We start from the raw sequence: 25,320 nt of genomic DNA on the forward strand, positions 1-25,320 counted from the left end.
TGTTGTGATCCACATTCAATTTCCACAGACTTCTCTCTGGGTGTAGATGGCTCTCTTCATCATAAGATCATTGGAACTGGCCTGAATTGTCTCATTGTTGAGAAGAGCCACATCCATCAGAATTGATCATTGTATAGTCTTGTTGCCATGTAATGATCTCCTGGTTCTGCTCATTTCACTTAGCATCAGTTCATGTCAGTCTCTCCAGGCCACTCTGACATCATCCTGCTGATCATTTCTTATAGAACAATAATATTCCATTACATTCATATACAATTTATTCAGCCATTCTCCTACTGATGGGCAGACACTCAGTTTCCAATTTCTTCCCACTACAAAAATGGCTGCCACAAACATTCTTGCACCCTCCTTTAAGATTTCTTTAGTATTAAAGTCCACTAGAGAGACTGCTGGACCAAAGGGTATGCACAGTTTGATAGTCCTTTGTGCATAGTTCCAAACTGCTCTCCAGAATGGTTGGATCCACCAACAATGCAGCAATGTCCCAGTTTTTCCACATCCCCTCCAACATTTGTCATCTTTTCCTGTCATCTTAGCCAATCTGAGAGGAATACATATTGCTTTATGAATCATGTTGGGAGAGAAAAATCAGAGCAAAAAGGAAAAACCATGGGAGAGGTGAAAAAACAGAAAAGAGAAACGAGCCTAGCATGTGTCGATTTACATTCAGTCTCCTTAGTTTTTTCTCTGGTTGCAGTTGGCATTTTCTGTCCAAAGTCTATTGGGATTGTTTTGGATCCCTGAAATACTGAGAAGAACCTTTCATTGCTGATTGCACACTCTTGCTGTTATTGCATACAGTGTGTTCCTGGCTCTGCTTGTTTCGCTCAGCATCAGTTCATGTAAATCTTCCCAGGCCTTTCTAAAATTGGCTTGTTCATCATATTTTTATAGAACAACAATATTGCATTACCTTTGTGTGCCACAATTTTTTTTAGCCATTCCCCAATTGATGGGCATCTACTTTTTCCAATTCTTTGCTACCACAAAAAGAGCTGCTATAAACATTTTTGCACGTGGGTCCTTTTCTGTCCTTTATGATTTCCCTGGGTTCCAGACCCAGTTGAGGAGTGGAAGGTCACCACAGGGGAGCCCCAGACCCAAGGGTATATTCCATGTCATTTCACAACTTCATTCTAGTCTTTCCAGACTGGACCACTTTATAGGAGGCACTTCATGTTCCAGACAAGGGCTTAATGCAGGCAAGAAGGGTAAGCTGGGGGTCCTCCAGTCCCAGGGGGCTGGGAGGCTGATTCTCAGTGATTCCTGGGATCGGACTTGAGGATTGGTACCAAGCTGCCTGTTTTTCCTTCCTCCCCTGCTCTGGCCCATCCCCTAAAACAAGAACTCTTTATCCCTTTTTCTGTTGTGTCCTGGATCCCTTTGGCAGTCAGGTAAAGCCTCCTCAGAATGACGGTCCCGAACAATCGGAGAAAATGCTCATTTTCAGGTAGAAGTTAATGAAATAATTTTGTTTTCTCATACTAAGTTCACCGATGCCCTAAAATCCTTCTGGGAAAAAACTCCGGATCTAAGAACAGGGACCCGATTCTTGGCCCCTTCCTTCTCTTGTGCCCCTTTCCCCTCCCTGCCCTGCTTCAGGCAGGGAGAGGGGAGCAAAGTGGGGAGATAGAGGAGGAGTTACTGGGTTCTGAGCAGTCTCGACTTGTCCTCTTCTGACTGAAGTAAATGAAACTGAAAGTGAGTCCGAGAGTGAGTGGAGCTGGGGAACTGGGGAACTGGGGAGTAGTGAGGAGGGAGGGGACGGAGAGCCCCGAGAGGTCGTGGGGAATGGCGGGAAGAGCAATGCTGGTCCTGTTCCTGCTCAGCCCGGGTGAGTTCCGACCCTTCTCTGCCTCCCTGAGGAGCCGGCCGGCTCACCTTGCGCTAGGGAGCAACTGGCAGGTATGGCCATCCTGCCTTCTGCCTAGAGGCAAGAACGCTGCTCCCTTTGCCCTAGTGGCTCCCAATGTCCAGGGAAGGGGCTCGGGGAGGGGAAGGCCCAGGGTGCTCTCAGAGAGGGCTCCCTGGGGTGCTCCCTGCCCCAGCCCCTCCCCCATTGCCCCGGCTGGGGAGCTGGCCCCGACCTGAGAACGGACTAGGAAGCCTCTGAGGGGAGGGCTGGGGGAGGGCTCTCAGGGACTTTTTTTCCCTGGAGTCTCCCCCCGGCTTCCATAAATCCCGCCAGTGGGGAGGGGGTGGGACACTTTGACCACCTAGCCACCGACAGACTCCAAAGGGTTGCTTCTTCCCACTTCCTCCTAGAAGGCGACAGAAGGAAGAAAGGGAAACCCAGGATCATTTACGTACTCCTCAATCCGGCCAGACTGCTTTCTTGCTGTTGCTCCCCAAAGTGTCCCCTCTCCCACCTCCTGCCTTTGCCCAGGCTGTCCCCCTTTCTCCTCACGGGTCCCCCTTAGCTCCCCCAGCTTCCTACAGTGCTGACCCAAACCCCAGCGCCTACAAAAGATGGGCTCCCCTCCAGCGGCTAGTGCCAACCAAAGGCTGATTTTGTTCAATTAAATTCTCTCTCTCTCTCATTCTCTGTCTCTCTGTGTGTGTATGTTTCTCTCTGTTTCTCTGTCTCTGTCTTTTTCTCTCTCTCTAACTCTGGGTGTGTGTGTGTGTGTATGTGTGTTTCTGTTTCTGTTTCTCTATTTCTCAGTCTCTCTGTCTCTTTCTTTTTTCTCTGTCTCTGTTTCTCTGTCTCTGTTTCCCTGTTTCTCTCTCTGTGTATATATATATGTATGTATGTATATACAATATACAATTTAATTGAACAAAAACAGTATATATACACACTGTATACACATTGTGTATATATATACACATATATACATTGTATTTATTATTTTATTTATATTTATATATATATAACAAATATGTTATATATATATAAATATAAATAAAATAATAAATATTTTATTTATTTATTATTTATATTGGGACTAACCCAGGGAGGGAGCAGCCTCGTCCTCCTCCACACTCACTTGCTCAAGTTCCATTTCTTTCCTTCCAACTACCTTGAATGGCCTTCTATGAGTGGAGGCAATGTGCATATTGAATACAGAGCTGAGTCAGCCCCAGATTTAAATCCCACTGTGGACACAGCCCATCCGGCTATTTATTTAATAAATAAATAAAAATAAATAATAAATATAAATAAAAAATTAAAATTAAGCAAAAATAATAATAAATAAAACTATATTGTATTATATAAAAATTAAATTGCATATATTATTCTACATATTATTATTTCTACATATGAGAGGCAGCGTGGGATGGCTGCTGGAGAGCTGCCCCAAGAGCTAAGGTTGGAGGCACTGATCTGCATAACTTGGGGAATTTCCTCCTAAGGGACATCTGCTATGAAAGGGCCCATCAGGACACATTTTCCCTTTTTTGTGTGTTCTCTTATATGTGCCTGTGCTTTTCCCCAGGAGAATGGAAGCTCCTTGAGGGTAGTTACTGTTTCTCTTCTGTATTTGTAACCCTAGCACCGCCTGGCACGCTTATTGTTGTTGATTATTTCCCACTCTTTGCGAGCCATTTGGGGTTTCATTGGCAAAGATACTGAAGGAGTTTTGCCATTTCCTTCTCCAGCTCATTTGACAGAAGAGGAAACTGAGGCAAACATGGTAAAGTGACTTGCCCGGGGTCACACAGCTAGTTATTGCCCGAGGCTGGATTTGAACTTGTCGAGATGTGCTCTGAGCCCAGTGCTCTGCACTATGGCTTCATCTACTACTCTGCCACATGGTAAATGCTTCATGCATGATTATTGATCCATCGATTGAGGTGGGGCTGAGCCCAGACCCTGAGCTCATTGGCAGGAGTCACCTTCAGTATAATAGAAGCACAGACTATCAGCCCTGGAAGTGGTCGGCTACTCTGATCCATAATTGTTCAAAAGACCTAAGGGCTTGTGTATCTCCAACCAGCAAGTCTCAGGGGCACAGAGGTCACCTTCTCCTACCGACTCTTATTATCCTAGGGCTGTTATGGATTCCAGGCTGGCAGCCGGTGGAGGCTGGCATGAAGCTGGGCAAGGTCCGCCAGCTGCCCTGCATCTTGGAGGTGCCCCCGGTTCCCTCCAAGACCCTCGAGGGAGATCTAGGCCTTCAGCGGCAACATATCCAGCTGGTGCTGAGCAGTTCCGAGAGCCAGACCCTGCCCCACCAGGCGGGCAGCGCCACCTTCCTCCTGCAGGGTAAGCGCCTCTTGGCCACGACAGGGAAATGGAGGGAGGGGGATTTCCATTAAGGGTTCCCTATGTCCCTGCCATGATGAGGGCTGGAAAAGAGACAGACAGACAGTGAGAGAGACCAAGACAGAGAAACAGAGATAGAAGCAGAGAGAAAGAGAAAGAGGGACAAGAAGAGAGAGACAGAGAAAGACAGAAAGAGACACAAACACAGAGAAATAGAGACAAATAGAGGAGGGGGAGAGAGACAGACACAAGTGTGTTTGTGTGTGTATGTGTGGGGGAGTGTTGGTCCATCTAAGTACCGGTGAGCCCGTCAGAATAGAGATGTCTGAGAGGGGGCCCTGATGGCCGCTCTGGGAGGGAAAGAGGTATGAGCAGCACTAAGCAGGAAGCCGGAGCCCTGGGTGCACGTTTTGCCTCTGCTACCTGGCTGGGTGACACTGGGCGGTCCCGTCTCCGAGAGCAGCCGCACCTCTCCCTCTCCATGCTGAGTGCTGGGGAAGGAAGCAGACTGGCATTCTTCCCAGGGGGTCCAGGCCCCAGGGGCTCCCACCCAGTAAGTGCTCGGTGACTGAGGGAGAACGGGGTCTGCTTCTGTTCGCATTTTGGGGCCGGCTCAAGACAGAGGGAACCCCCGGGATCTATAGTCCATCCCCCACAGGTCCCCAGCTGCTCTGCAAGCATAATCTGTGAGAGCCGAGTGGAACACGGAGGGGTTGGGGGACTTGCTCAAAGTAGCCCGGATGGGCTGAGTCCCTGTGGGATGTGAACCTGGGGCTGAGACAGCTCTGTATCCAATACACCCCTCTCCTCCACCCATAGAAGGCCATTCAAGGTAGCTGGAAGGAAGAAATGCAACTTGAGCCAGTGAGTGTGGAGGAGGACGGGGCTGCTCCCTCTCTGGCTGCCCCCCCCCCCCAGCTGCTCCCTCTCTGACCCTTCCCCTGCCTTTGCAGACAGGGCAGGCGTCCTTCTCCCCCACGTGGATGAGGCCCCGGACCAGCTGGAGTGCACCATGACCCGCTATTTCACCCACAACATGCAGATCCTGTGGCCGGGCCTCCCTCGGCGCCAGGCCCAGCTGCCCACCTGGTACGTGGTGACCGTGACCCACACGGGCGGCCGCTTCAGAATCAGCACCTTCTGCTTCCAGCCCGCCCAGGGCCCCGGGCCGGCGCCGCTTTCAGGTGGGTACCTGGGGGAGGGGGGCGGGAGCCCATCCCGACCCTGGCCAGCAGCCCCGATGCCGCCTCTGACCCCTGACAATGACCTCCTCGGCTCCAGAGGCTCGTCCCCGCGCCCTTCCCCCACCTGTCACTCTCACTGACTCCCCCCCCCCTGCCCCCTCCCACTGCCGCCTCTGTGCCTCTGCCCCCAGGAGTGTTCTCCCTTCACACCAAGGACCCCCGAGTCCAGGTGCGGCCACAGGAGACCGTCTTCCTGGCCTGCGGATTCTCCGTGGACCACGCCCTCGAGGCCGTGGACGTGTCGTGGGTGCTGCAGCAGAAGGGGGGGCAGCGTCGGGAGCTGCTGACGTACTCCGGGAAACAGGGCCGGCTGACCCACCTCCACAAGCAGGCCGAGGCCTTCCCGGCCGAGATTCCCCGGGGAAACGCTTCCATCCGGCTCGCCAACGTGGCGGTCAAGGACGCGGGCAACTACGTCTGCTCGGCCAGCGCCGCCGGGCTCCGCCTGGAGCTCCCCTGCGAAGTGGCTGTTGTGGGTAACTCCCTGTTCTCCGCCCCAGGCCCGGGAGGGGGCGCCGCAGGGGATCCCATCCTGGTCCCAGCCCCGCCGTCACCCCCAGTGTACAGGAGGCGCGGAGACCCGGCCGCGAGGATGGCCCACCGAGGATCAGGCGCCTCCCTTGTTAACAAGTGCGCAGCCGCGGTCTCTCGTAGCCGCCTGACCGCCTAGAACCCCAAGCGTTTCTTATATACCGCAGTTAAAAATGGAAGCGTCTTGTCTGACCCCCGCGCCCCGACACACGCCCTGCACCCGGATAGCCCACGTGGGCGGCCTGCGCTCTGTGGCTCCCCATGGCCTAGGGCGCCCCGCCCACTTCCTGCCGCTGCCTCTGAGCGCAGACTGGCCCGGGCTGCCCGGGAGACCTTCCCAGCGTTCTTAGGGTTCTGGAGGCGGAGCAAGTCAGCTGATAAGCATCTATTAAGTGCCTCCTGGATGCCAGTTAACAAGCATTTATTAAGTACCTCTTATGTGCCGGGTCCTAAGTGCCAGGGATGCAGAAAGGAGGTTCCAGCCTCAGTGTTAGGATCCAGGGAAGCAGTAACAACAGTGAAACAGAGTCTGAGGGGGGCAGCTGGGTGGCGCAGTGGATGGAGCACCGGCCCGAAGTCAGGAGGATCTGGGTTCAAATGTGACCTTAGACCCTTAACACTTCCTGGCTGTGGGACCCTGAACAAGTCACTTAACCCCTATTGTCTCAGCAAAGAAAAAGAAAGAAACAGAGCCTGCCTCAAGAAGCTTCCATTTGAATAGAGGGACTGATAGTAGTTTCTATATGGGAGTATGGGGGGGCGGGGGTTCGGAGAGAGACAGAGACAGAGAGAGATAGAGACAGAGAGAGAGAAAGAGAGACAGAGAGAGAGAGACACAGAGACAGAGACAGAGAGAGAGAGAGAAAGAGAGACAGAGACAGAGAGAGACAGAGACAGAGAGAGACAGAGACAGAGAGCAAGAGAGGGAGAGATTTAGTCCTGGTTGGGAAGCTCCTCTACCAACGGAAATGGCCAATTGCTCAGAATCTTAGTTTAGAGGTTAGTGGCGTGGGCCACTGCTGATTGTCCAGGGTCCCCCGGTCACTCTGAGCCCAGTTCCGTCCACTATCCCTGTTAACAAATAGCTCCCATCCTTCCCCCTGCCCGCCCCGTGGTGCCCTCAGCAGCGCCAGTCTCCAGGAGCACTCCTCCTCCCTTCCCTGGTGCCCAAGGCTCCATCTTTCTCTCTCCCCAGAGCCCCCCAAAGTGACGCTCAGCCCCCAGAGCCAAGTTCTGACCTTGGAGGAAGGACAGGAGCAGAAGCTGGTGTGCGAGGTCAGCCGCTACTACCCGCTGGAGGCTCACACCCAGTGGCTTCGAGAGCCTCTGGAAGGGCGCATGCTCCCAGAGGTGGTGAAAAATGTTCTCTTCGGCAATCATCGGCAGAGCGGCGACGGAACCTACAGCATTTCCAGCTACTTCCTCCTGAAGGCCTCGCGCCGCGATGATGGCGTCCGCTACACCTGCCGGGTGGAGCACCAGGGCCTGCGGTTCCCCATCAGGAAAAGCATCACCATCTTGGTGACAGGTACGTGGTCAGCCCCGCCCTGCCGTCCCCAGGGCCACCTGTTTGACAAGAGGGGGTAGCTCGCTTCAGCCCCGGCTCCCCCACCATCAAGCCGGCAAACAGGTGGACTGGGGCTTCCCCAGCTTTTTATTGGGGAAAGAAATGAAATATCAGAACATAGTAGCTGGAGAATTCCTGGATTTCAAATGAATCTGAAAGCTTCTCTTTGGGAATTCTACCCAAGGCCTCCCTCCCTCCCTCCCTCCCTCCCTTCTTCCTTTCCTTCTTTTCTTCCCTCCTTCCCTCCTTTCCTTCTTTTTTTCTTCCCTCCCTCCCTCCTTCCTTCCTTCCTTCTTTCCTTTCTTCCTTCTCTCTCTCTCTCTCTCATTCATTTGTTCCAATTACATGTAAAGAAGTTTTCAACATTCATTTTAATAGGTTTTTATTTTTCCAAATACATGTGAAGAGTTTTTAACATTCACCTTTGCAAAACTTTACATTCCAAATTTTTCTCCCTCTTCTGCCCCTCCCTTAAGCAGAAAGCAATTCAATATGGGTTAGATAGGTGCAATTCTTCTAAACATATTTCCATATTTGTCATGCTGCATAAGAAAAGTCAGATCAAAAGGAAAAAGAAAAAAAAAAAAAGGACAAGCAAACAAATATAATAAAAAAGGTGACAATACTAAGTTTAGATGCACATTCAGTCTCCATAGTTCTCTCTCTGGATGTGGATGGCATTTTCCATCCCAAGCCTAATTTGAATTGAATCACTGCATTTCTGAGCCTGACTAAGTTCCTTACAGTTGATCATCGTATAATCTTCTTGTAACTGTACAATGTTCTCCTGGTTCTGCTCACTTCACTCAGCATCAGTTCCTATGAGTCTCCCAGACTTTTCTGAAATCAGCATGCTCATCATTTCTCACAGAACATTACATTCATATCCCATAACATATTTAGCTGTTCCTGGACTCAGTTTCCAGTTCCTTCACACACACAGAGTGAATGGTCTTTCAGGTCCCTTCCCGATCTTATATTCCATAGTCTTCTACTTTATATAATATATATATATTTGGAATATAGTTGGAAGGGACCTCAGAGGCCATTGAGCCCAAACTTCCTATTTTACAAATGAAGAAACTGACAGATGAAATGACTTGCCCAACACCACACAGCTTGTCCCTACAAGGCAGGATTTGAACTTGAGACTTTCTTGACTCCAGATCCAGTTCCCTAACCACTGACCCCTCTATTTGCCCAAAGAAGTGAAAACCTCCAAGGGAAACTCTCAAATAGGGGCAAGGCCAGTGACCTCTTTGTGCCTCCCCTTTTCTCCTCTGGGAACTATTCCCCAAATTCCTCTCCTCCAGTTTTCTCAGCCAGCCCTTTTTAACATGAAAGGGACTCCTCCAATGAGTGGGGATGGGGGCTGGTCTTGATCAGGCTCCAGGCCAGCTGTTCATTGGGCTGTCCCGATCTCTCTGCAGAAAAGTTTGGGTACGGTTTGTGGCTGTTCCTGTTCATCCTCGCAGTCCTAATGCTTCTTCTTGTGGTGCTTTTGAAGTACCTGAAGCAAGGTAAAGGGCAGTGTTTGTTTTTTGGGGTGCTCTGGGAGAAAAAAGGAGGGAAATCAGCAACACCCATCGCCCCTGCTACGAGGAGGGCTGCTCTTCAATCCAGTTCCATCCAGAATTGCATGGCCTACCGGATGGTCTATACTCCAATCTTATCCTATCCTTGATTAACAATCTCCCATGGATGAAATATCTGGGGACCTTGGGGGAAAATAAAAGTTCAGATTCCCAGAAAATCTTAGTCTCAATCCATCAGTCAGTCAATCAACAAACAAACTCTATGGTAGGCACACCATACAAACACAAAAGCAAACAGACCCTGTTCTTGAGCTTACATTCTATTGGGAGAAGGAAGGAAAGATATATGCAAAAGGAGTGCCTGATGATTTGGGAAGGGGAATGTTAACAATTTGGGGAAAGTCTTTTGGGAGAAGTAGCTCTTGAGTTGAGCTTTGACAGGAGCAGAGTTTTAAGAGGTAAAAGGAAGAATAGGGAAGCAAAAGGGAGAGCATCACTTTGGTAGCTGTGGGAAGGATGGATTGAAGTGGGGAAATATTAGGTATAAGAACTAAAATTGAGAGGAAGATTCTAGGTTCATGGATTGAAACTGGGAGGACTATGCAATCATCCAGGTAGGAGGGAATGAAGGCCTGGATCTGCATGGTTTGGGGGTCAGTACAGTCAAGGAGACAGATAAGAGACTGAAAAAATAGAACCTGTAAAGCATGGGACTTTGATTAGCTGTGATGAGTGAGGGAGAAACTAAAATCAAGAATTCCATCAAGTCAGGGATGTATTTAGAGGAAAAGATAATGAATTCTATTTCAGACATGCTGAAATTGGGGTAGAAATATCCAGTAAGCAGTCAGAAATCTCATCCTGGAGTTCAGCAGAAAGATGAGCACTGAATATCTAGAACTGGGAGTTGTCTGCATAGAAATGATGGTTAAATCCATGGGAACTGTTGATCTCAGGTAGAGAGTGTAGAGAGAGAATAGGAGAGGGTCCAAGACTGAGCCTTGGGATACATTTATATAAAGGAGACAGGACATGACTACAAAGACAAGAAACAAACAGTCCCAGCCTCCAAGGAGGAATATTCAATCTAATTCTTTTCTTATCCTTTTTTTTTTTAGTGAGAAGTATAAACAAGGTGAGACCTTTATCTAATTTCTATTGCCTTCTTAATGGGATCTTGGAGGAGGACTGCAGGACTCTCACAATCTTTTGTTTGTCTTATTGCAGAGAAAACCATACTAGGAATTTGAAGCAGATGTTGGGGAAAGGAGAGAGAGACCTTTGGAAGTCAGTGATTGAGAGCCATCCAGTGCCATCCAGTTTATATGGTGTAAGGCTTGAGCAATACACTAGAAAGGCCCTGACAAGACATAGGTTCTAGCTCCATCTTCTATTACGTGACAACAGGCAAATTGCTAGACCTTTGTGAGCCAATTTCCTCATTTATAAAGTGGGGACGATAAAACCTGTGACCTGAGTATCTCACAAGATTGTTGTAAGGAACAGATAATATACATAAAGCACTAGATAAAGGGTTACCTCTTGTTTAGGATCCTTCTTGGTAGGGACAACCAAGTCAATATTCATTGAGCAAATCTTTAGTTACAATCTATAAAACGTTTTCCCATCCCGCAATTGTGTTCTTCTTGGGCCAGTTTTGATCTTTATCTGTCCTTAATATTGTTATCTGACCTACTAATTTAGCTTAAGGACCCTTGTCATCCTCCCTCCTTCAGTGGTCTTTGGACTCCCAGGCCTTTCTATCTACAGAGGGCTTTCCATTTTTATCACCAGTGCTTGACACATAGGAAGTGCTTTAAAAAAGCTTTTTAACTAATTCATTCACTTTTCATGTGAACAAATTCAGTGTAATCCAGCTATGTGATTAATAGGACCTCATGCTGACATCATGAAACATTGATATGATGTTGGTCACTCGCAGATCATCTCCGCGACCTACCTCAGACCAGTCAGTGAGCCCCCTACCATTTGTTCCACTTGGCTCTGGGTCCTTCCTCCTCCCATCTTCTAGCTTCTCAGCCCATTCTGCATCTCATGACGAGATTACCAAAGCTTCCACTCATAACATTATTTCCAAGGCTTCAACTGCTCCTTTTAAGGTTGTCACCTAAAATTGTTATTTTCTCTGATAGAATTTGTGCTCTAATCCCCTTTTAATTTTTGGTAACTGAGGATTCAAGAAAGCACATAGATACACAAAACAAGCCACCTCCTCCCCTGTCAGAGCTTCTTACAAGAGGGTCTGCATCCTTCCCTACAGTGTAGGGGAATTGTCAAGAGAGCCCCAAAGGGGCAATTATAAGAACTGTGTTCAAATTCCATCTTAGAGATCGATGTGCTGTCTGATACTGAGCAAGTCATTGAATTTCTCTGAGCCTCAATTTTCTCATCTGTAAAATGGAAATAATACCAGTATTGTAATACTTACCTCAAAGGGCGTTGTGAGAATCAAATAAAATAAAGTGTTTTGAAAAACCTCGACCCAGATGTCATCTATAGTAGCACTGCTGGGATTCCATTCCAGCTTCCTTTTCCACACCCAGCGAGGTCACCTCTTGGTTCCTTTGCCAGGGGGACAGGGTTTGGGATAGCCAAGTGCGCATTTGGGATAGAAAATATACCAGCACTGGGGGCAGTTAGGTGGTGCAATGGGTAGAGCACCAGCCCTGAAGTCAAGAGGACCTGAGTTCAAATGTGGCCTCAGACATTTAACACTTCCTGACTGTGTGACCCTGGGCAAGTCCCTTAACCTCAATTGCCTCAACAAAACAAAACCAAAACAAAAAAATTCACCAGCATCTGTCGAGATGCAGAAAGCATCTTCTTCTCCCCTTCCCATCTCTCATGTGAGGGAAATGCTCAGGTAAAGGCAAAGGCAGAGATTGTCTTTTATCTTCCCAGCATTAGCACGGTACCTGGCACGAAGCAGGGGCCTAATACATTGATTGACTGGCAATGGCCGAATAGAGCTGCAATTTTTTCTTTTACCAGCGGTAGGACGTCGGCAGGAGAGGCAGCTTTATCATTGGTCCGGGGATCACCTGAGTGGGTTTGTGCGTGGGGCCGGTTTCTGGGGAGGTCTGGGGCTTCTGGGGTTAGATGTGCCATAAAGTGGTTTTTTGCTGTGGACGTTCCCATGGGGCCTGCAGTCTGGTCCTCTTTGGGCATTCTGGCCACAGCCCGACCAGAAAGGACAACTCAACAGACACTTATCTCCTACAACGCAAGAACGTAAGAGAGGAGATGATGGCCAGAGATCTGAGGCTCACGTGCATCATTGCCCAGTAAAGTCTTCCTCTGCCCTGTGAAACGAGGGTCTTCTTTCCAGATATATTTTTCCATAGACTATATTCCATCCTCCTTGGAGGGGCTGCCCCAAAGGCAGCTCAAGATACTCTATGAATCTATACATACCTGCTCAAGAGTCCCCACTGATGTGGTGACCTCTAACACTCGGCCGGAAGACACAGAAGTTTAAAGCAAAAGGGATTTAATGAAACTGCATAATAAAAAAGTGATAGTGAAATATTTTGCCCATGAATCTGAGACATACACACACACACGTCATCACAGGGGTCAACAGACACCGGGAGCTAGTCTGATCAGGAATGTGTACATATGGACGTGCAGCTAAGGGAATACTAGGATGTTGGGGCTATTTTTGACCTCCAGGCCCGGCCCTGATAGTTTTTGCTCTCTCTGTATTCAACCAAATAAAAGATGGATTTCTGCAGCTTGTTTATAATGGAAAACAATGCAGCTGATCATACAATATCAGGGTGGTCAGAGAGAGGAAAGCCCTTCCTTATAGGGAAATGGGGGGGAAGGGGGAAAAGAAAGGGGAAGACTAATAAAACAGAAGTTTTAGGGGAGAGAGGAGAGCCCTTCCTTATAGGGAAATGGGAGGAAATAAAGGGGAAGACTAACAGAAGAGAAAACAGAAGTATTAGGAGAGAGAGGAGAGCCCTTCCTCATAGGGAAGTGGGAGGAAGGGGGAAAAGAAAGTAAAAGACTAACAGAAGAGAAAACAGAAGTATTAGGGGAGAGAGGAGAGCCCTTCCTTATGGGGAAGTGGGAGGAAGGGGGAAAAGAAAGTAAAAGACTAACAGAAGAGAAAACAGAAGTATTAGGGGAGAGAGGAGAGCCCTTCCTTATGGGGAAGTGGGGGGAAGGGGGAAAAGAAAGGGGAAGACTAACAGAAGAGAAAACAGAAGTATTAGGGGAGAGAGGAGAACCCTTCCTCACAGGGAAGTGGGGGGAAGGGGGAAAAGAAAGGGGAAGACTAATAAAACAGAAGTATTAGGGGAGAGAGGAGAGCCCTTCCTCACAGGGAAGTGGGGGAAAGGGGGAAAAGAAAGGGAAAAACTAACGGAAGAGAAGTTTTAGGGGAGAGAGGAGAGCCCTTCCTTATAGGGAAATGGGGGGAAAGAAAGGGGAAGACTAACAGAAGAGAAAACAGAAGTATTAGGAGAGAGAGGAGAGCCCTTCCTCATAGGGAAGTGGGAGGAAGGGGGAAAAGAAAGTAAAAGACTAACAGAAGAGAAAACAGAAGCATTAGGGGAGAGAGGAGAGCCCTTCCTTATGGGGAAGTGGGGGGAAAGGGGAAAAAGAAAGGGGAAGACTAATAAAACAGAAGTATTAGGGGAGAGAGGAGAGCCCTTCCTCATAGGGAAGTGGGGGGAAGGGGGAAAAGAAAGGGGAAGACTAACAGAAGAGAAAACAGAAGTATTAGGGGAGAGAGGAGAGCCCTTCCTCACAGGGAAGTGGGGGGAAGGGGGAAAAGAAAGGGGAAGACTAATAAAACAGAAGTATTAGGGGAGAGAGGAGAGCCCGGGCCAGTGCAGATGGAGTCAGTCTGGGGTATGGGGCTGAAGACATCATTTCTGCCTCCCAGTTCCCCTTGCCTGTGGGGCACAGACCCGCTGGGTGCATGGCTGGGGAGCATGTGTGAGTTTTGCTGAAGCCTTTGGCTCTGGGATTAGCTCTTTTTCAGGAGAATAATCGGTGGTGTCAGTTAAACTCTCCCAGAAAAATCAAACCTTTGCCTTCTCCCCGTCTCGAAGCAAATAAAACCTAAAGCCTTTTGCTTGTTCTCTTAAGCCCCGAGCTCTCTTATCTACAAAGCTTTTCAGCCTAGCTGGGGGTTTGCCCCAGGAACCAAAACCAAAGGGCAGAGATGCCCCCGACAAACCCAAACTTTTCTTTGGAATTGGACTTTCTGGTCTAAAGTCTGAATCTCTCCTGCCAGAGATCTCCACTTTGACTCTAGTGAGCATCTCCTGTCCCTCCCGGGTTTTATCTCTGAAAGCCAGATTCATGCTGGGGCTTTTCATCCAACGTGGCTGATAACAGGAACAGGTGGTACAATGGGCAGAGCACTGGGTCTGGAGTCAGGAAAACCTAAGTTCAAATTCAGTCTTCCTGGCTATGCAACACTCACCTCACCACCGTCTGCCTCAGTTTTGTCATCTGTAAACTGGGGATAATAATAGGCCTAAGTCTCCATGTTGTGAAAATCAAACGAGATAAGTTGTAAAGTGTTTACTCCAGGGCCTGGCACATAGTAAATGCTATATAAATGTTATATTAGGGGCGTGGGACTATGGAGAGACTGAGGCAGAAGAGGGGGATATTGAGGGAAATGGATGGGAAAATGAGAGCCCATTAGATTGGGGCAGAGTCTTGCAGAGAAGTTCCTGGATCTTTGGCACCTAGAACAGAGAGAGTGTGGGTCCTGGAGACTAGTACTAGCAATGTGATCCTGTGTAAGTAACTCCTCCTGTTTGCGTTAGTTTCCACAGTTGTAAAACAGGGATCATAATAGCACTTCTCTCCCCAGGTGGTTGTGCGGATGAAATGAGAGAATATTACTCGGTTTGACAGACTTAGTTGTGTGATCCTGGGCAAATCCCTTAGTTTCCCCATCTGTGAAATGGGGATCATAAAAGCACCTCTCTTCCAAGGTTGTGGTGAGGGAATATTGCTCGGTTTGGACAGGCTCATAGGCTCATGGTCAATAAGCATTTATAAATAGTAGCTAGCACAGCGCTTAACAAGTATTATCTAAGCTTATGTCTAAGGAAGGCCTGGAACTCGGGTCTTTCTGACTCAAGCCTGTGCTCTGTGCCCCAAGGCACCACCTGGACTCCTCTGACTGTATAACACTTGGCAATGCACTGAGACCCGAGGATCATGGGTTTAGAGACTTAAGGGACCTTCTGGGTTATCGTAGTAGACCCTCTTAATTTTCAGATAAGGAAACTGAGGCTCAAAGATGTTGAGAGGGTCTGGCCACCAAAGCAAATTCCTTCTTCTTACAGATCGAGAAACTGAGACCTAGAGAAATGAAGAGGACTTGGGATGTCTTCTAACTCCAAGAGTTTAAAATGCTCTATTCTAGTGAGAGGGCAGCAGGCAGCACTGGATAGAGCTGCAGTCAAGAGGACCTGGGTTCAAATTCTGTCTCAGACATTTACTGTCTGTGTGACCCTGGGCAAATCACTTCACTCTATTTGCCTCAGTTTCCTCATTTGTCAAAAGAGCTGGAGAAGGAAATGACCAATCACTCCAATATCTTTGCCAGGGAAAAACACAAAAGACATAGTTGAACTAACTCACACACTCTACCGTACACAATCACAACATTCTAAGTGAGGCTCTGAACCTTGACCCTTACTCGGATTACTTTTGGTGTGTTCTGTCCAGTTCCAGGACTACTGATAAGATGCTGCTGGCCCTAGAGGAGATTGACCAGGATGCTGAGGAGGCTGGAGGCCACGTGGGATGGAAGCTGGGATCAGAGTGGTGGTGGCAGGGGCTTCTGGGGCCACTCCAGAAGATTGACCCATAGTTATTATCTTGAGGATGGGAAAAGTTGTCCCAAATTTTCCTAAGCTCCAAATGCTGACAGGTCTCTTCCTTTCTTTTGTTCCTGATTTTGAGACTGAGGAAAGGGAGGTATATTCTATATCTTTTTATATTTATATAATTTATATTATATTTATATTTCTTATTTATATATTTATCTAAAAGCACCCCCAGCTTTTAACCTTCAGTTATTAAAGTCATTTTCATTGTATTTTGTAGTTCATGAGTGCCTCTTGCTAATTTTTTTTTTTTTGTACTGAGGCAATTTGGGGTTAAGTGATTTGCTCAGGGTCACACAGCTAGGAAGTATTAAGTATCTGAGGTTGGATTTGAATTCAGGTCCTCTTGACTTCAGGGCTGGAGCTCTATCCTTATAGCTCCATCACTTATAGCTTATAAGCTCATCACTTAGCTGTTCTCTCCCAGAGTTCTTGCAAGCCTCAAAGTGAGATGATCATTATAAAAGGCCTAGTCCAGTGCCTGGCACATAGTAAGTGCTATATAAATGCTAATTATTATTATAACCAACAGACACTTCTTAAGTACCTACTATGTGCTGGGTACTATGCCAGGTGATTGGGGGGTGGAGCGGGGCCAAGGGTAAAATGAAACAGTTCTTGTTCTCAATGAGTTTGTTGTAACAGGAGAAATTATTAACACTGAAACTGCTTATGTAAAGTGCTTTTTTGCTTTTTGTTGAGCACCAGTAGCACCCGTCAGCATCTGGGGATTGTACCTGGATTTAAATCCCAGAGCTGAGCTGAGAGAAGCTGACTTGGAAATTAATGTGAAACAGCAACCACAAGACTATGTGATGATCAATATTGATGGCCATGGCTCTTTATAATGGCGAGGTGATTCAGGCCACTTCCAATGGTCTTGTGATGGAGTGAGCCATCTACACCCAGAGAGAGAATTGTGGGGGGGACTAAGTGTGGATCACAACATTGTATTTTCATTTTTTTGTTTTGTTTGCTTACATTTTATTTTCTTTCTCATTTTTTCCCTTTTTGAGCTGATTTTTCTTGCGCAACATAATTGTGGAAATTTGTGCAGAATTGTACGGGTTTAACATATATTGAATTATTTGCTGTCTAAGAGAAGGAGAAAAAATTTGGAACACAAGGTTTTGCAAGGGTTAATATTGAAAACTTTCTACACATATAGATAAAAAAAAGCTAAAAAAAGAAATGGGAAAGAGCTGAATTTTCATCGGAGAGGGCTGCTTGTAGGCAGTGAGAGTCTTGAATTTTCTTTTTTTTTTTTTAATTTTTTATTTAATAATTACTTTATATTGACACTCGTTTCTGTTCCGATTTTTTTTGAGAGTCTTGAATTTTCAAAGAACTCCAGAAGGTCCGGATAAGCTGGGTCAGGAGGTTCAAAGCTGAGGTCCCACCCAAAGAAACTCATACACTGATGGACACAAAATATGTTATTTATTGTGAATTTCTGCAAAGACACATTTAAGCAACAAAATATACATTTGTGAACCTTTTAGAATTTGTTTTATACATTAACCAATATACCGTGTTACCGTAGCAATAAATTAAATGTACACTATTTACAGGGCATAGGCAATCGGACTTACAAAGCACCTCTCCGCTCTACAAAGGAAAAAGAAACATGATAATCACCACCACGGTCAGAGCTGAATGTGGCTCTGAGATTTTCATTGCTCTCAAGAACTCTCTTCACAGTGAACATCGCTGCACTTAGGAAAGCGTCACAAAACGACATTTATGAAAAAGAAAAGGGTCTTTAACCATGCTAGGAGATCAGTGAGAGGAATGGAAAGGACCAGGTTTATTTACTCTAGCAGAAAATCAGGAAAGTGGAACGTCACAAAGAAAGGAATGGATGAGAAGTCGGTTGCTCTGGAGTTCGCCCATACGCCAGTGGAGTTAGACACAAAGCAGGAAGCCAGACCCTCCTTCTAGGGCCATCTTGTCACTCAAGGCCCTCTGTTCCTACCTACTCTGCTCCCATCGACCGACACTTCCGTAGCCTGGCCCAGCTCTCCTCTCAGAAGGATGGGAATTCCAGTGACATACATACACAAAGGTTTAAAAGGCCAGCCTCACAGGCTGACTTCTCTTCCTCAGGATTTGGAAGAGAAAAGAATGGAACTGGAGCTTGAACAAACAAAATCTGTGCAGAACTGGCTGTGGATGCTCAGTAACCTCTCTTCTGTTCCCGGAGAAGTTCCTGGGAACCCTGCTTTCCAAGTACTAACTCACCATCACCCCAGGAAATTAGAGGATGTTCATCCCTTTGGTCTATATCATTTGAGGGTCTATTTCTATGAGCCTCGCTTCCCCCCAAAAACCCCCCAACATAATTCCACCATTCTTAGGCTTGGGGGTAGGAATGTAATAAATAAATGTTTTTGTAGGGGCTTTAGGGCAACATCTAAATTGATTAGTAAAAATCTAGCCTCTCATTCTGCTCATTCTGGTGTAGTAAGGGATAGACTGGGCTCTCCAAGGGAGGTCCAGAAATTCAAATTCAAAATTAGTTTTTATTTCTATTATGGTAAAATCTATAAATATAACCCACATGAACAAAACTCTTTGGACAGAAGCTAAGTAATTTTTAATTGTGTAAAGATACTGAGAATAAAAGTTTGAGAACCACTGGGATAGAACAGACATCTTTAGACACTACTTTGCTATCTGCCAAGAGAGAACTGAGGTGTATTTAAACGCTACTTTAGTTTTGGCCCCAGTTCCGACTCCTACAAAAGATTTGGGCTTGGGGAGCTAGCATAACCCTCAATGACTAAAATGAGTAAGAGCTAGAGGCCATCGGACTTTTTGTTTCTTGGTGGGTTCAAAGTCCTAGGAATTTTTGTTAGAGAAAATCAACAGATTCTCCCTCCAATTCCGCCTCATTCAGCTAACCATCGATTAAGCTCTTTCTCTGTACACATCTGGGGCCAAGGTCCACGCTACCTCAGAAAATCAGACCTTCATATTCTTGACTCAGGCAACAAACCTTGAGAGTCCAACTATTCACCTTGGTAGGACGTTCATGTGAGTCACTCCAACTAATGGGGATGGGAGAGCGGTGGTGGTTAGCTTGTATTGTGAGAGCTGAAACCTGGCATCTGGTCTCATCTTGGAGACGATGTGACCGTGGGCAAATTAATTTGCGTCTTTGGGCCTCGGTTTAGCTCATGTGTAAGATGAAGGAGCAGGATGGATGGTCTCCAATTTACTGCCAGCTCCAACAGCCTCTAACTTCCAGAATTCTGAAGGCTTCTAAAATAGTGACAAAGTCACTCCTCCAAAAGAAGAGTCTTGTCACCTTCCAAGCAGAAACAGCTGATCTAAGTAAGGTTTACCAGGAATGGTGAAGAATCAGGTTCTCCAATCCTTCATGGGAACCATCTAAATGAGCAAAACTGAGCAAGAACAACCAGCAGATCATGCTCCCTTTTCACTCTTTATACCTGATGTCAGCAAACCCCAAAAGTAGCCCCAAAGGCCACGAGTCCCAGAGAAGGAAATGCTCATTCTGGAGGAGCGATTCTGAGAGAAGTTCTCAGGGGACCCTGGCATGTGGGCCCCCACCGGGAGGAGTTACTCAGCCATCAAGTCTTGGTTTAAAAGCCAAGCTTGGATTGCAATACTGGAAACAAAGTTGAAATCCAGAGGGACAAGGAAGAACCTTGTTCTTAACCTTGTTTTCTTCCTTCTCCTGGGCACGGGGACACAGATGAGCAGATAGTGTTCACACTTTAAGCCGGCGGGGTTAGTATTTACAGGATGCTGGGTCTCGGTGCCAGACCCAAGGTGGGGGGCGGCCATTTCAGAAGCTACTGAAGTCAACCATAAGGACATGGGACTCCAAGGCTGCTGCTCTACTCTCCCCAGCTTCCAACTCCTGGGGACAGTGGTGAGGATGGACGACTGTCTGCCAGGAGGTGGGCTGGGGGGCCTGGAGCCAGCCAGGGAGGGATGAGGAGATGGAGCCTGAGGCTCCACAGGTGGGAGACACATTGCGACCTAAAAAAGCAATCACCCCAAATCATGATTAAAGGCACTGCTGCTTCCAGGCAGATGGGAGCAGCTACAGTCAAAATTTACTCATTTGACTAACCTGGGGAGGGGACAGGACGGCATTAGGGGAAGAAGGCTCAGGCTGAATTAGTGACAAGTGAAAAGAAATACAGAATATTCTGCAACTAAACATTGCTTATGACTTTTAAGGACATACAGACACAATGAAAAGTGTGGCCAAGTCCTAACTGACCTGCTTGAAGAAAAAGATAAGAATCACACGTAATAATCACATTATTTATGTACAAATGGGTGCTGCCAAAGAAATGTTTCAGAGCACCTGACTAGGTCAACTTTTGAGAGGATTCTTTATAAGATCCATCTTATTTAGACTAAAAATTTATTTAAACCAACTCCTCTCCTTATAGGTAGTGTGTAGAGGGAAATCTCAGGTGGGTACCATGGGAAAGGGGAAAGAGGACTTGGAGAGAGGGAAAGCCTGGGTCATCGTCCCAGCTCTGACACTAAGTGACCTTGAGCAAATTATTTCTGCAAAGTGCTCAGATTGTTGTCTTGAGTAAAAACAAAACAAAAAAAAAAAACTTCAGTTTCCTCATCTTTCAAAAGATAGAGTCATAGCAAGTAACTTTGAAGTTCCCTTCTAACAACATATAAAAGGACTCCGGCCTAGTATTGAATTGTTACAAATTCCAAATCAATGGGTTCTAAAACTTATCATGGAAAAATCAGTAGGAAATTACTGTTGCTCAAGAAAAGGAAAAGCTGTTCACTTCAACTTGGGTAAGGAAAACAGCCCAGATGTCCGTTGCGTATGAATTGTTTGATTGGAATTAAGAGCCTCTGATCTATTCATTAAAGCAGTCTAAGACCTCTTCCTGAGATGGACACCCTTGTTAAGGAGGATCTTGGAGGCCCTGGCACGTGGGTCCCAAGATCCCCGTCACTAGAAGCTTCTGTTCCTCATGAAATTGTTTGAAAGTTTGGTTTAAATCGAGGCCCTGTCGATTCTTTTGAAAGGCAGAGGCAATGTTAATTCCGGCCAAGACTTAGAGACGGTGGGTCTCCTCGAAAGCAATGAGGCTGCACTTCTTCAAAGGTGTTATTCCTCTCTGACACTAAAATCAAATCACAAACGCAGCCTCTTCTGCACCAAGGGAACCTGGGGCAGTTTCCTGAATCAGAGGGCCTCCCACACCAAACTTTGGTTTGTTTCAAACCTCAGGAAAAGCTTCTACTTTCTAAGTTGAGAGAACAGACTGAATATGATCAGAGAAAACACTCTTTAGGAATAAAGATGGTCTATGGGGAAGTGGAGCCCCTGGGACTAAAGGGAACAAACGAAGAGCAAAATAACCCGCTGTGACCTGGTGCCCTTCCAGCTGGGCAGGGGAACTCCCCCAGAGTGAGAAGCCCATGGAGATGAATCCTACAGGTCAGTCGTGCTAGTGGTGCAGGTCAGGAAAAGGGGAAGGGATCCTAGGCACACTCTGGGAACAAAGCCCGTCGTGGCTATGATGGCACATCGGGATATTTCCTACAGAATAGGGCATGTGGGGCTGGCTGTTGTCCCTAATGTTTTGGAAAGTCTAAGATTAAGTTGATGGGGGAACCTTAAGCCCATCTCCCGCCCATATTTCTCAGGGAGTTCCCCTTGGTCCAGATCTCTAAGAGGCAAAAGCAGGCCCTTAGCCCTGGTGTAATGGAAAGGCAGGCTCTGGAGTATGGATATAGATTCAAATCCTACTTCTGAGGTTTACCATCTCTGTGACTTTAAATAAGTCCCTTTGCTTTCCGTGGGCCTCAGTTTCCTCATCTGTAAAAAGGGATACTACATATGGGGCAGCTAGATGGTACCGTGGGTAGAGTGCCGGCCCTAAAGCCCGGAGGACCCGAGTTCTAATCTGACTCAGACTTAACACTTCCTGGCTGTGTGACCCTGGGCAAGTCACTTAGCCCCAAATGCCTCAGCAAAGAAAAAAGAGACTCCATAGTCACCAAGGTTCCCTTTCCAGCTTTGGATCTACACTATGATTTCCAGCTCTCGGTCTTGCAGCCTGGGCAAGGGGGATGGGGGAGTCAAATGCTGAGGCAGACCACGAGTGGACCCCAAATGGCCACAAACCTGCCTTTGGGCCCAAGTCTCACGGCACTGGCACAGTCTCCCTTCCTCCTGGACCGAGCCGACTGATGACCGCCCCGTGATCTCTCCGAGTCCCTCCTTGCCCCTGCATTTGGCCTCTGACTTTCTTACAAGGAGCTCCCCGGCAGAGCTGGGGAGGATGGGAAGAGCTGAGGGAGTCCCCTTCCAGCAGCCTTGGACAGGGACCCCGGCTCTGAATGGAAAGAGCTGGAAAGGGCTGGAAAGACATCTGACTTTGGCCACACAAAGAATCCACATTTCTCTGCTTGAGGTGCTTGGAGGCTTCCCCGGGAAGCTGGGAGAGGAGGAAGGGGCAGATTCCCCCCCAGCCAGTGCTTCAGAAATGCTAGTTAACAAATGAATGCTTTGGGAAGCCTATGGGGATGGAGAATCATGGCCCAAGGGTGCTGCTCATTCTGTCAGAACCCTCCCAAGCTTGGTTTCTGGGAGCAAGAGAACGGAAATCCCCACCAGGGCCATCTTCCCCAGCCACCCCAGGGCCGCTTTATTTGAGATGTGATGATATCACTTCCAGGAGCCTAGAAAAGACCACTCACTTTCAAATCCCCCCTTTTTTAGCTTCAACCTCCCTCTTTTCCTGTCTTCCTCCGACCCTCCCCAAGCTTGCTTCCCAAAGGAGCATCCGAAGGAGCCTCTTACCCCTCATCAGAGGCTCTCCCTGGAAGGAATACGGACGTCGGGCCCGACCAATGTGAGTCCTGGGCCTTCCTGGTGCTTTATGTGGACTTCTGCTCAAGGAAGGGGGAAGGAAGCCTGCCTGCGGGCAGAGCACCCACTACTAACTCAGCTCCTCAGAGACCAGTCAGGCTGGGCACCCGAGGCCCAGCCTCTGCCCGCCATGCACAGACAGGACGGAACCAGATGGAGATGTACCATGGTGGGCACCAGAGGGCACAGGGGGGAAGCTCAGGGGACAGAGACCTTTTGTGGAACGCGCTCCTCTGAGGAGAGCGCACAGGGCACAGCAGTGGGAGGTCCAGCCGCGGCGCGGGGAGGGCACAGGACAAATCCACAAAGAGACCGAGGGGCAGGGGCCCGGGGGCTGGGCCGCAGCGTGTCCAGTGTGTGCTACATGTACAAGAAGCCTCCTCTCAGAGCGGCAGGAGGTGGGCCCGCCCCAGGCACGCCACCCCCGGGAACGTCGGGGAAGGTTGGGCTATGGAGGGCGCCGGGGGGGAGGCTGGTCTCAGCTCAGAGCTGGTGGCAAGGGGACACTGGTCGCGGGAGCAGCTTCAGGGAGTAGTGTAGTGGGCAGATGTTCCCAAGGTCTCGGTGGAAGAAGAGCCGTCTCCCTGGACTGAGGCAGGATCGCCCTGAGGGAGACGGAGGAGAAGAGAGTCTCAGAGACAGGGGTGGGTGATGGGCACAGGCTGGGGGCAGAAGAGAGGCTGGTCAAGTGCTAAAGAAAAGGTTTCATGCCTCTTTTCCCTCTCCGGGACCCCCCCCCCCCCTTGTACCAGTGTCTGGTACGCAGTAGGTGCTTGTTGGATGATTCATGGGATCATTTTTATTTTTATCTATGTGTCTCAGACTCAAAATCAAGCTTAGTAAGTACTTGATTAATTCAAATAGTCAATTAGTCATAGAATCTAAGTTTCCTCTGGGCCAGAGGGTTTTGAATCCTTAGAGCTTAGCAAAGTGCCAAGGAAATAGTTGGTGTTTAAAAAGTGCTTGTCAATTGAGAGAATGATTGAATATCTCTCTCTCTCTCTCTCTCTCTCTCTCTCTCTCTCTCTCTCTCTCTCTATTTATAGTGTTTAATAGTTCCTAGCACATAATTAATTAATGAAAATAATAATTATAAATAAAAGTGTGTTCCCTTCCTTGTCCCTTCCCAAATATTGAATTCCTACTATGTGCTAAGGATATAGAGGCAAAAGTAAAGTGACGCCTTCTTCAAGGAACTTATATTCTATGTGACTAGTAGATTATTGGAATTCACTTCAATGGAATAAGCATTTATTAACGCTCTCCTCTTGTACCCAAATGCAGTCTACTCCCTGTCCTAGCTCCGAACTTGAGGCTTTCAGGGAAGAGACACTTTGGATTCTTGCCCACTAAAACCTGTGTCCAAACTTCCCAGGCTGACGGAGCCCTGAGCTGGCTGGCTCCTTCTGAGCGGCCTTTGCAAAGTCAGTGCGAGGGTTAGAAACGGGACAGAAAAGGGGACCCGTCCGAGTGAGACAAGCCTTCTACTCACCTTTGACAAGTGAAGGACTTCTCTTTTCCACTAGTGACCCTGCTCCAGGACAGAATCAGAACAAAGACTTGACATGATCATCAATCAATCATTTAACAGTAAAAAGCATTTATCACTCATCACGGGCCAGGCCCTGGGCAGTGACAAAGGGGAACCCAAGAGGAGATCTGTTCTTGACACGTTTCTCTGAGTGAAAGAGCAGGGAAGGGAGACCCTGGCCCGTGGGTTGTGTTTCACGGGGTAATCAACTCTCAAAAATAATGGCGGCCCATTAAGATGCCTCAAACTAGGGAAAACTTCCACTTATTGGCTACACTTATTCGCTCTCCATTATGCAGTGATGGAAACAGACCTTAAAATCTTTCTGATTTAAGGGGAAATAATTGAGTATTTAGTGGCAAAAAAAGACTTTCCAATACCCTCAAGTTCAGTCTGAACCAGATTAAAATGTAACAAGACTGATAGGTTGTGGGCTGAACATCTAAATAAGAGTCAATGAGACTTCAGGGTCATAGAATCAGGAATCTAGAATCACTAAATCCAGCTCACTCATTTTAAAGATGAGGAAACTTAAACTGAGGGAAATGGCCTGCCAAAGGTAGGATAATAAATACAGATAGAGCTCCAGTCCTGAAGTCAGGAGGACCCGAGTTCAAATCTGGCCTCTGACGCTTAATACTTCATGGCTGTGTGACTCTCGGCAAGTCACTTAATCCCAATTGCCTCAGCAAAAAATACATAAAATAAATTTAAAAAGAAAAAAGTATAAATATAAATAAAATAGATAAATAAATACAGAATGCAGTAAGTAGCCTGTCAGAGGCACCAAGTGGAATTTTACAAGGGGTCCTCACAAGGTGTAGCCATCACATCTTCATCTATATCAGTGGAATAATGATAGTTAACATTTTTTTAATGGTTTTCTAGAGTACATGTTA

The 25,320-nt window shown here is 47.4% G+C and overlaps 2 protein-coding genes across 11 annotated transcripts in view; one reads left to right on the plus strand and one right to left on the minus strand.

Moving 5' to 3' along the window:
* The first annotated feature begins 11 nt into the window (after positions 1-11).
* On the plus strand, positions 12-11,610 carry LOC127558808 (tapasin-related protein-like). Of its 4 annotated transcripts, XM_051992120.1 has the most exons (7): positions 3,232-4,231; positions 5,185-5,415; positions 5,607-5,951; positions 7,202-7,534; positions 9,004-9,093; positions 10,227-10,243; positions 10,336-11,610. In XM_051992120.1, the coding sequence occupies exons 1-7, from the start codon at positions 3,778-3,780 to the stop codon at positions 10,348-10,350; spliced, it is 1,485 nt and encodes a 494-aa protein (XP_051848080.1). In that variant the 5' UTR covers positions 3,232-3,777; the 3' UTR covers positions 10,351-11,610. The 4 variants fall into 4 exon arrangements, with proteins under 4 accessions (XP_051848079.1, XP_051848078.1, XP_051848081.1 ...); XM_051992119.1 differs by lacking the exons at positions 10,227-10,243; positions 10,336-11,610 and adding an exon at positions 12-1,855 and having other exon boundaries at positions 4,016-4,231; positions 9,004-10,218; XM_051992118.1 differs by lacking the exons at positions 10,227-10,243; positions 10,336-11,610 and having other exon boundaries at positions 3,229-4,231; positions 9,004-10,218.
* A 5,808-nt stretch (positions 11,611-17,418) lies between these two features.
* RAP1GAP2 (RAP1 GTPase activating protein 2) overlaps positions 17,419-25,320 on the minus strand; it is a 261,381-nt gene continuing 253,479 nt past the window's right edge. For all 7 annotated transcript variants that reach the window (XR_007952983.1, XM_051992129.1, XM_051992127.1 and 4 more), the window contains 2 exons: positions 24,383-24,421; positions 17,419-23,495 (listed from right to left, as the gene is read on the minus strand). Coding sequence is in view for 6 of the 7 variants with exons in the window: in XM_051992129.1 (XP_051848089.1) it covers positions 24,413-24,421 (9 nt within the window). In the remaining variant the exon portion in view is untranslated. The remainder of the gene's footprint in view (positions 23,496-24,382; positions 24,422-25,320) is intronic.

The sequence above is a fragment of the Antechinus flavipes genome, chromosome 4, assembly GCF_016432865.1.
Source record: "Antechinus flavipes isolate AdamAnt ecotype Samford, QLD, Australia chromosome 4, AdamAnt_v2, whole genome shotgun sequence".
In the NCBI taxonomy this organism is placed as follows: Eukaryota; Metazoa; Chordata; class Mammalia; order Dasyuromorphia; family Dasyuridae; genus Antechinus; species Antechinus flavipes.

Excerpts from the sequence above, each read along its gene's own strand:
- LOC127558808 (XM_051992118.1), top strand. The coding sequence starts at position 3,778 with ATGGTAAATGCTTCATGCATGATTATTGATCCATCGATTGAGGTGGGG. Across the intron at positions 5,416-5,606 it reads CGGGCCGGCGCCGCTTTCAG|GAGTGTTCTCCCTTCACACC; the intron begins GTGGGTACCTGG and ends CTCTGCCCCCAG. Across the intron at positions 7,535-9,003 it reads CATCACCATCTTGGTGACAG|AAAAGTTTGGGTACGGTTTG; the intron begins GTACGTGGTCAG and ends ATCTCTCTGCAG.